Source organism: Sander lucioperca, chromosome 20 (genome assembly GCF_008315115.2).
Source record: "Sander lucioperca isolate FBNREF2018 chromosome 20, SLUC_FBN_1.2, whole genome shotgun sequence".
Lineage (NCBI taxonomy): Eukaryota > Metazoa > Chordata > Actinopteri > Perciformes > Percidae > Sander > Sander lucioperca.
Genome location: NC_050192.1, coordinates 22,443,103 through 22,453,102, shown reverse-complemented (window position 1 = coordinate 22,453,102; position 10,000 = coordinate 22,443,103). Strand labels below are relative to the sequence as shown.

The 10,000-nt window shown below is 42.4% G+C and overlaps 1 protein-coding gene across 5 annotated transcripts in view; it reads right to left on the bottom strand.

The window, feature by feature from the left end:
- Positions 1-10,000, bottom strand: part of LOC116051996 (CCR4-NOT transcription complex subunit 2-like) — a 36,599-nt gene that overhangs the window by 11,925 nt on the left and 14,674 nt on the right. For 2 of the 5 annotated variants that reach the window (XM_031302481.2, XM_031302482.2), the window contains exons 7-10: positions 9,458-9,583; positions 8,319-8,375; positions 6,585-6,715; positions 1-89 (exon numbers count right to left, since the gene is read on the bottom strand). The exon at positions 1-89 is cut by the window's left edge and continues 98 nt beyond it. In XM_031302481.2, coding sequence (XP_031158341.1) covers positions 1-89; positions 6,585-6,715; positions 8,319-8,375; positions 9,458-9,583 — 403 coding nt within the window. The remainder of the gene's footprint in view (positions 90-6,584; positions 6,716-8,318; positions 8,376-9,457; positions 9,584-10,000) is intronic. The other 3 variants (XM_031302484.2, XM_031302483.2, XM_031302485.2) reach the window with 3 other exon arrangements.

The window sequence follows — 10,000 nt, the reverse complement described above, 5'->3', positions numbered from 1 at the left end:
GGCTTTCCCGATGAGTTCAGATTCTGATTGGACAAAAACGGAGGGAAAAAACAGTCCGAAAAAATGGGACGAGTCAGGACGAGAGAGCGCTGCATAAGTAAGGAAAGGACATCATGATGAAAACAGCAAGTCGGCAATTTAATTCACAGGAAAAATGGACAGCAGGGAACAATGAAAATTAAATTAAAGACAAGAAAACAGCACAGAGAAAGGTACACAATAAAAGTGTCTGTGAAGGCTCTGTTATCCAGGTCATAGTTATCCAGAGAAAGGTTAAAATAAAGAGCAACTGGATTTGGTTAAAGGTGCTAAAGACGTTTTGTCTCTCATTCAAGAGACTTTTTTCAGTTCTGACTGAATGGTACGGAAACCCAGCTATTTGTAGCCTCGTGAGACCGTCCTGATCTGGCGAGCTCCAGTTTTTCACTCCCAGATCAGTCTGGCATCTTGAGACAGAGAAAATTTGGAGCCGTTCGCCAAACGACCGACCAATCAGCGTTGGTTTTGAGGCGGGTTTAGGTGTGACGCAACGAGAAGCGACTGTTCAGTCTAAACAACGTGGCGGCTTCCACGGATGAGATGAGCGTAGCTATCACGCAAGTTTTATCCGAATTAGAAAGTATTCCTTCGTTGAAAGAAGAGCAAAAAACGGCACTGGAGGCTTTTCTTGGAGGAAAAGATGTTTTTGCTCTTCTCCCGACTGGTTTCAGCAAGAGTTTGATATATCGTTGATCTGATTGGTTGATTTGGCCCGTCTATCACCAACATAGGTGGTGATAGACAGATGGTTTATCCAATCAGCTAACCAGTATTTTCGCCCCTTCCCAAAAGTTCTCCAACGGAAAGTTCCCAGATGGATATGCCGAGCAAATGCCAAGCGATCCATCTGTGGAGTCATCGCCAAGATGATCGATACTGCTTTGTCCGTTAGTGCTCCTGGCCAGTGACGGACTAGCCATCTGGAATTTGGGCAAACACCAGAAGGGCTGCCCTCTATGGGCCACTACTGATAATAACAATAATCTGTCTTTGGTTTATTTTTGATAAGTTATTTTATGCATGCAGCCAAAACTATTCAAGATTGTAGTGCAAGCATTGTAGAGTGGAGGGTTTCTCTCGGTAGGCAGAGTTACTAATTTCAAAGCTATGTTACAGACACTCAATACATGTACTACCCAGAGGCTGAGCATTGATCTTTCCATGTTTTTGTGGAGCTGTTGTATTATGTGCTGTGCTTTAACGTCAAGCCGTAACGTAACGTAATGTGCCTTTAGTGGAGCATATCATGTCGTAGATCTGCCGACAGCTCTTAAGATGTTAAATTGTTGTTGGCATATGTCACCGACCGTACATTTTTGCAATCTCTATGGTTTTTTTGGGCTTATTATCTCAATGTTTGGGTGAGGTTGGTGTAGTTTGAAAATAGGGCCGGTGTGTTGCAAATGCCATGGCCATTTTTTGATGCTAGTCCGTCACTGTAACGACAGTCTTTATGGTCGTTGGAAACACCCGAGGCGAGGGCTACATCTACACTATTAAATTGTGGTTTAAAAACAAACATCTTTTGCGTAAGTTTTCGCCTCGCGTTTACACTACTCGGGCGTTTCCAAGCACCTAAAACAGAGACATTTGGAAACGATGCTGCACGTCAGTCAGTCTTTTCGGTTACGTAGCTTACAGACCTTTCAGTAACAGTTCCACCTCGTCGTCGCTCCAAGCTAATTCACCACTGTTGTTCTTTCTCCAAAACTTTTAATTTGTATTTTCAACTTCTACATCCATGATTTTCAACCGCAGAGTAACGTCAGACAATCTGCTTCCTGTTCACACCGGCACGCACTTGCCCAGTGCGTGTGAATGGTCATGTGATATGTGATGTCAGAAGTGTTAATATGGACGGACATTAGTTCTGCTCAAGGGGGTAAGCTTCTCTTCGCAACCCGTAGCTCCTATGACGCCATTTTGATGCTAACAAGCACTCACCCCCCCTGTTAGCATCCCATTGACTGCCATTCATTTTGACGTCACTTTGACAGAGAATAACTTTACATCTGAAGAGTTTAAAGACTCTATTTGTCCGTTGTTTATTTCTAAAGAAACACGACAATGTATAAAAGGCTCCATTACCTTGTACCTCACGTTATGGCTCCGTAGCAGACAGGGTGGGAAATTAACTTTTTTGCCCACTGTGGCTGGTGGATGCTCAATTTTACCAGCCACTTTTTCCAGAATTCAAATTTATAAAAGAAAGTGCACTATCATATTTTGAATTGCTTCAATACATTATTTTTTTTTTTATTATTAATACATATTTTATTAATATAGGCAAATAAAAAGTGATGTGAAAAAAAGCCTGTGAGACCATGGTAAAATTGTGTTTGGTCATATTCTACAGTAATTGTAGGCCTACATGTTTAATGAACAAAAAAATATTGACTCATCTCTCAGTAACATAGCATTAAACAGTCCCTCCAGGATTTCGCAGCCTTTTTTTGAGATTGTTGCGGCCCAAAATGCCTGATTTTGCGGGAGCTTTTGTAAAAAATTTCGATAAAAGTTGTGATGTCTTGTATTTTTAAAGAAGATTAAAACTACTTTGGGCTGAGTTTTCCTAGGAACCAAAAAGGCTCAGGATGCTGCAAATGTTGGTATAATAATATGAAAATGGCTGGTGGATTTAAGACAAAAATTTATTGAATGAATCAAATTTGAACATTTCTGTCAGTGGCTTGTTGATCTTGACATTGTTAGTTAATTTCCTATCCTGGGCTGGGACACACATTCATACGGTTTGATAAGTACTTATTGGACTTTAACTTATCATTGCACTTACAGTAATGACCGTAGCTGTCCTCAATTTAGGTCATTGTGTACGTCTCATCTCCGTTTTTTCCTGCATCCACCGTGTGTGTGTGGGTGGGTGTGTGTGTGTGTGTGTGTGTGTGTGTGTGTGTGTGTGGAACTGAGCAGCAGATAGGCTGACAGGATTAAAACAGCAGCAGCTTTCAGCAACTGAAAAATCGTTACAGCGTCCATTGATGTTTAATACAGGTTGGCAGGACTTTTGCTGTACGTTTCGTCAATGTGCCACTTGTTCGAAAAGTAGGCTACCTTCTCTTTTTCTTTACTTTGCCCTTAACAGAGTACATTCATAGCTAATGCTGACTCCGTGGCGGGCCTCTTAACACCGGGGATATGTCGCCACATGTTTTTAACCGATTATTTTCGTTTCGTCTGTACCTCAGCTCAGCTACATGGTGTCACGGACGATCGCTGAAAACTACTCGACAAAAGTCTGGAGTTGACGGAAATCTGCGTGGTCAAAGCCCCGGCTGTGAACGGTTTCATTTCCTATAAGTTCTTCACAATAAAAGTCCTCCGTTATTTTGGTATTTGAATGTTTTTATTATGAAGCAGCAAAATCCGGAAATGTTGGGCATTCATTAGCAGTAACGTAACGCAACTCCTATAAGCACTGTGCATCGTTTCTTAGCAACAGCATTCTTTGACAAAAGCTGTCCAATCCGTTACAAGGAATGTTTTACAATTCACCCGCCACTGTGGCTGGTATACAAGGCAAAGTCACCCGCCACTTTGAAAAAGTACCGGCCATTGGCTGGTGGCGGGTGCTAATTTCCCATCCTGATAGCAGACGTTTTTATAAAAATAGGCTAACGATTGGGTCATAACCACGAGACTTACTGTCTCATAGTAGAGGAATTACCGTATAGTACAGGAGAAGCTCTCAGGCAGTTTGGACTTCCATTAGCTGTTTAAGTGTAATTACTAATGTTAACTATCATTTCAGTGATCAATAATTAGCCTGTGTCTATGTTATCTCCTTACATATACCTACGCTCTCCGTCTCTGCAAGATTGGGAATGACTGAGATTTCTCTTGGCACAGCTAGCAGAAGACTTCCAACTTTCAGACAGGTTGCTCACGTCACATCTACGTCTTCAAGCTCAGTTGGAGGCTGCTCAGTAACGCTCAGCCATCACCGGGAAAGAGACTTCACTGGTCTCCGTCCAGAGACACGGGACCTGCTGGTCCATTATATATACTGTCTATGGTTCTGCTACTGGAGCTAAAACTCTTGTGTGGACAGAGATCATTTTTGTCTTGTTGTTTGTAGGCCTGTCACAATATGCAATAAATCAATTAATCGCATGATAAATAAAAATGCGCTCGATAATTTTTAAATTGAAATTATCGCGGCCGGAAAAATTTCCATTTTATTCATTGATTTTGGTTGTTTTGTTCATTTATTGAGGATATTTAAAATGTCTTCCAGTTCCGGTGTTAAATATTCTTTAGAAATAAAAGTTTATTGATCTTTGAAAAGGTGTACCTGCATTATTATGCCATTATCATTATATTATATCAGATGAAAACGGTCTCAGAACGGCAATATTATCGTTTATCGCAATAATTTCTGGGACAATTTACCATCCAGCAACATTTGTTATCGTGACAGGGCTAGACGTTTGTTTTGTTGTAGCCCGAGTCTGAGCGAAAGAATGTCGTTACAACAGCCAGGAGCACTAACGAACGAAGCTATCCCAATTTTCTTGACATCGACCCCACGGAGGTTAAATGGGTTTCTCTACCGTTCAGTCCAAACTGAAGAAGTCTCTCGGGTGAAAGACGAAACGTCTAGGGCTGAACGATTAATTGCATTTACGATAATATCACGATATGTTAAAACGCGATTTCCTAATCGCAAAGGCTGCGATTTGGTCACATGACTCACGAGACGCTACGCTACGCCGTACCTTGAGCTGATTTCTGTCATTCAAACAACTCTGAGTTGTAGTTTAAAACTTTTACAGCCATTTTAATAAAATGAAGGGTTTTATTCTGGTTTGAGTCCATACATGCAGTTAATGGATACAGGCACACAGAACTGAAGGCTCGGTTGGCAACTAGCTCTGATTAGCGGTTAGCTCCGGTTAGCGGTTAGCTCCGTTATAAAGATATGAGTGGAGGAGCTGCCACTGAGAGGGGTAACAACCAGACTCTGATAAATGACGTTCGGGGAGCTTTCACAGCAGCGTGGCCGCGGTGTTTCAACGGTTTTATTAGTACAGTTAATCCCACGGCAAGAACACCAGCAACATGCTAACGTAACGATAGCATCTCTGAACAAGTGCACACGGCAGCACGCAACTTCACGAGGGGGAGGGGCTGGAGGCAGCTCCTCTCTGTGCACTGTAAAAAATTACACTGTTGTGTGTGTGTGTGTGTGTGTGTGTATATACTATATTTTTACTTTTTTAACTGTCTAGTGTGTAATTGTGTGTTGTTCATACTATAAAATGATTTATTGTTTGTCTTTGTTGAATAATACAGAAGACAAAGAGCTTAAAAAAAAAAATCTAATCGCAATCGCAATATTTGGGGAAAAAATCGCAATTAGATTATTTTCAAAAATCGTTCAGCCCTAAAAACGTCTTTGGAGTAGAGCTGTAATCGGGCCTTAAAAGTTCGGCCCGACAAGGCCCGAGCCCGACCAGTACATTTTGATTGACAGATTTTTAAAAGCCCGAACCCGTTTACAGCCCGACTGAACAAAAGGCCGTCTACCAGCAGTGATTAGAGCGCATGTCGGAAAATAGCTCTTCACGCCGCGAGCGGGCACACGCAGCACTCGGCGGAAAAGGGAGAGAAAGAAAAAAGAGACTGCGCCGCACGCACACAGCTGTTTTCCGTCAAGAATGAGTAATTTATAAATTTTTTAACATAATTTATTCATGACTAACGGAGGCTATCGGCCAGTTGGAAGTTGGAACAAAGAAATAAAATAAGTCCTCCAGAGGCCAGCCTCCGTTTCACCTCCTCAGCATCCATTTACACGCCAATCGAAACGCTTCACCTGACCGCTCGTTTACTGCGCAACCAGGAGCGCAAGCCCGAGCCCGGCCCGAGCCCGTGTAACATGATAGAAATTAAGACCGAACCCGTCGGGTCCCGTCGGGTCCCGTCGGGTCCCGTCGGGTTCGGGCAAAGATCTTCAGCTCTACTTTGGAGCACCTTTAAAGGACAAGTCCAGCGCAAATGAACATGAATAACACATGGGTACCGAGTCAACTGTTCTCTGGGATATGTTTTCATGCTCATCGAATGTGACCAGTTTTAGTGCAAACCGTTCGGGTATACAGGCGGGAGCCATCTTGGGAAAACAGTCTCGACCAGTCGAACCACGAACGCCGTGCAACCAGTAACCAGTCACATAGATCAAGTGGAAGTGTGGTGCTATTCTGTATCTATAAATAAATTTGCCTTGCCTTGCCTATTTCGAGCCTTGTTAGTGGTATAGAAATAGTGATTTCTTTTTACTTTACCCGTGCCCCGACTACTAGCTTTATAAGCTAATTAGCAGTTTGCGCTAAAACTGGTCACATTCGATTAGCATGAAAACGTATCCCAGAGAACGGTCGACTCGGTACACGTTATTAACCCCTAGGTTCATTTTGCGCCGGAATTGTCCTTTAACCGAGTCCAGTTGCTCTTGATTTTAACCCTTCCCTGGGTAAACAATAAAACATATCATTAGGAAAGAAGAAGAATAGGGGAGATCTAACCGTTTTGCTGTCTTCGTTGGTGCTGGTGGGGTCTTTTGTTTGGTAGTTTGGCCCAGGGAGAGCTGGGAAGTCTTCGTTATGAATGGAGAAGTCCTGCGACTGCTCACTGGACGGCTTGGTCACCATGCCAACTGGATGAAAGTAGTGAGCGTAATTAGCGATGCACTGAGTATAGCGTCATAATGTAATACAAACGCACGTTAAAACAACGATATCATGCACAAAAACCAGGGTTAATCAAGATAAATGTAAGACCTTTACAAACAAACAGCGATTATTTTCTGTGTTTACAGATTAATCATTTGGTTAATCCAACAGCACACGAAGTACTTGTATCGGGGCATCCCTACACAACCTAAACGATGTTCAGTTTATTATCACATAAGACAAATATAAGCTGGAAGAAGAGAATATTTTGGTTTCTTTTTTTTTCATTCAATTGTATCGACTAATCGATTAGTTGATTTAATCGACAGATCTGTAAATCTGAGTTTCTCCGCAAAGAGTCATGCAAAAGCACCACTTTAATTCTTGTGTTTACCAGAGATGTGCTCGTACGTTTCTTGGAAATAAGTCATTCAGCATGAAAAAAGCATAAAACATGACTAATCGACTAAAGAAATCTCAGTTGACTGAGACCAAAACGACCGATTAGTCGACTAATCGACTAAGAGGGGGCAGCCCTAATATTCACAACTTTACTCTCCTCCTCCATATTTCTTTCTTTTTTTTATAAAAGGTCCCATGGCATGACATTTTTGGCTCTAGTGGCTGTAATTCTGCACTAAGGCTGAATTTCGGGAAAGAGACTTCAGATACAGTATTAGGGGACCACTAAGGTCTATATAAAGAGACTTCAGATACAGTATTAGGGGACCACTAAGGTCTATATAAAAGAGACTTCAGATACAGTATTAGGGGACCACTAAGGTCTATATAAAGAGACTTCAGCTACAGTATTAGGGGACCACTAAGGTCTATATAAAGAGACTTCAGATACAGTATTAGGGGACCACTAAGGTCTATATAAAAGCATCCAAAAAGCAGCATGTCATGGGACCTTTAAAGATTTGTTTTTTGGGGCATTTTAGGCGTTTATTCTTATAGGACAGCTGAAGACATGAAAGGAGAAAGAGAGAGGGGAATGACCTGCAGCAAACGGCCACAGGTTGGAGTCGAACCCACTCACCTAAAGGATTATTAGCAACACCTGTTCAATTTCTCGTTTATGCAATTATCTAATCAACCAATCACATGGCAGCTGCTTCAATGTATTTAGGGGTGTGGTCCAGGTCTAGACAATCTCCTGAACTCCAAACTGAATGTCAGAATAGGAAAGAAAGGTGATCTAAGCAACTATGAGCGTGGCATGGTTGTTGGTGCCAGACAGGCTGGTCTGAGTATTTCACAATCTGCTCAGTTACTGGGATTCTCACCCACAACCATTTCTAGGGTTGAAAAAGGAAAAACTTCCAGTATGCTGCAGTCCTGGGGGCGAAAATGCCTTGTTGATGCTAGAGGTCAGAGGAGAATGTGCCGACTGATTCAAGCTGATAGAAGATCAACTTTGACTCAAATAACCACTTGTTAAACTGAGGTATGCGGTAATGCATTTGTGAAGCCAAAACACAAACAACCTTGAGGCAGATGGGCTACACCAGCAGAAGACCCCACCGGGTACCACTCATCTCCACTAACAATAGGAAAATGAGGCTACAATTTGTACGAGCTCACCAAAATTGGACAGTTGAAGACTGGAAAAATGTTGCCTGGTCTGATGAGTCTCGATTTCTGTTGAGACATTCAGATGGTAGAGTCAGAATTTGGTGTAAACAGAATGAGAACATGGATCGGTCATGCCTTGTTACCACTGTGCAGGCTGGTGGTGGTGTGATGGTGTGGGGGATGCTATCCTATCAATATGGGCCAACATTTCTAAAAAATGCTTCCAGCACCTTGTTGAAGGCGAAAGGGCGTCAAACACGGTATAAGTATGGTGTTCCTACTTCCTAATAATCCTTTAGGTGAGTGTATATGGGCGCGCACTCTATCAGGTGAGTACCCAGGCCTCCTCTTCCATTTTTGTGGTGGAAAACGCACATACCCTCTCCTCCTCTGTGTACACGGTATTCATAAATCTCTACCAGAGGACACGTTTCTACCAACGCACGGTAAGTACCACCGTATCGCCCAACCACACTTGTAGCGCTGAAATCCATCGGCCACATTGACTTTAGAGCCACAAAACTCATTTTAAAAACTGATATCAGTCATAATCATGTCAATAAAATATCTATTTCCTTGGACAAACTCCGTCTTCTGAGGAGGACCACACAGTTTGGCTGAAAGCTCCAGAATAAGTACTGAGAGTTTGAGGTGTGATTCTTCTTGTTTAAAAACCAAAGTACAAAAAGGTGGTGGTTGTTTTTTTTTACAAAAGAGGAGTTGAGAACCGGCTTAGTTACAACAGAAAATATATATTTTAATTGAATGTTTGCACTACCTGACCTAAATTGCTGTATGGCATAAAATAGAGATGGACCGATTATCAGCCCGGGCCAATTTTCAGGCTGTTTTTTGGCAGTTTGCAGAATTTCTGTATTGGTGTATGATTTGCCTGATAACCAATAAAGTTAGTTATTTAAAAAGTGTTCTACTTTGGCTCTGCTCACTGCAGTTCTTCATTCATTCTCCCTTGTGGGGGGAGGGGCTTAGGAGACCGTTTTGGGCTTTAGCGGAAAGGGGGGAGGGACTGAGAAGTTGTCAATGTTCAAATGTTTTAGCTAATTCCTGGATCTTCACAATCCTCCCTACGGCACCTTTAACACACACACACACACACACACACACACACACACACAGGTCTCTCTTACCGTACGGAGCCCGACCGGCCAGCGGATTGAGCAGTGGGGTGGGATTTGAGCCTCCATCCCTCCGACTTCTGTCTGCTAACGCTGGGAAGTCCGACAGATCCAACCCCGTCACATTCTCACTGCCGTCTGGATGAACACACAGAAAAATAAAAGTAAACCACAAAACCTATGTGAGCTTTTACACATATTTAAAAACAATGCACTACTGCAGCTACAAAAAGCTTTAAAATAGGGCTGGACGATTAACCGAAAAATATTTTAGTTTGAGGCAGTGTGAGAGTCACGTACAGGAAACAGGAAACATCACTGCCTCTATCTCTGCCACATGAAAGTTTTAAAACACCAAACTCAAGCTCTGAACTGCCCGGGAGTTTGTGGAACAGCTGAATGTTTCCTCAGTCCCTCCATCTCTTTTCTTTCTTTTGCATTCGCCAGAACTGCCAGATTACCAGTCCGTGTATGCTATGTACCAATCATGAAGACAAATTCAACGTAGGTGTAACTTACTATTAGCCTGGGAATCCAGACCCAAATCCGAAAGAT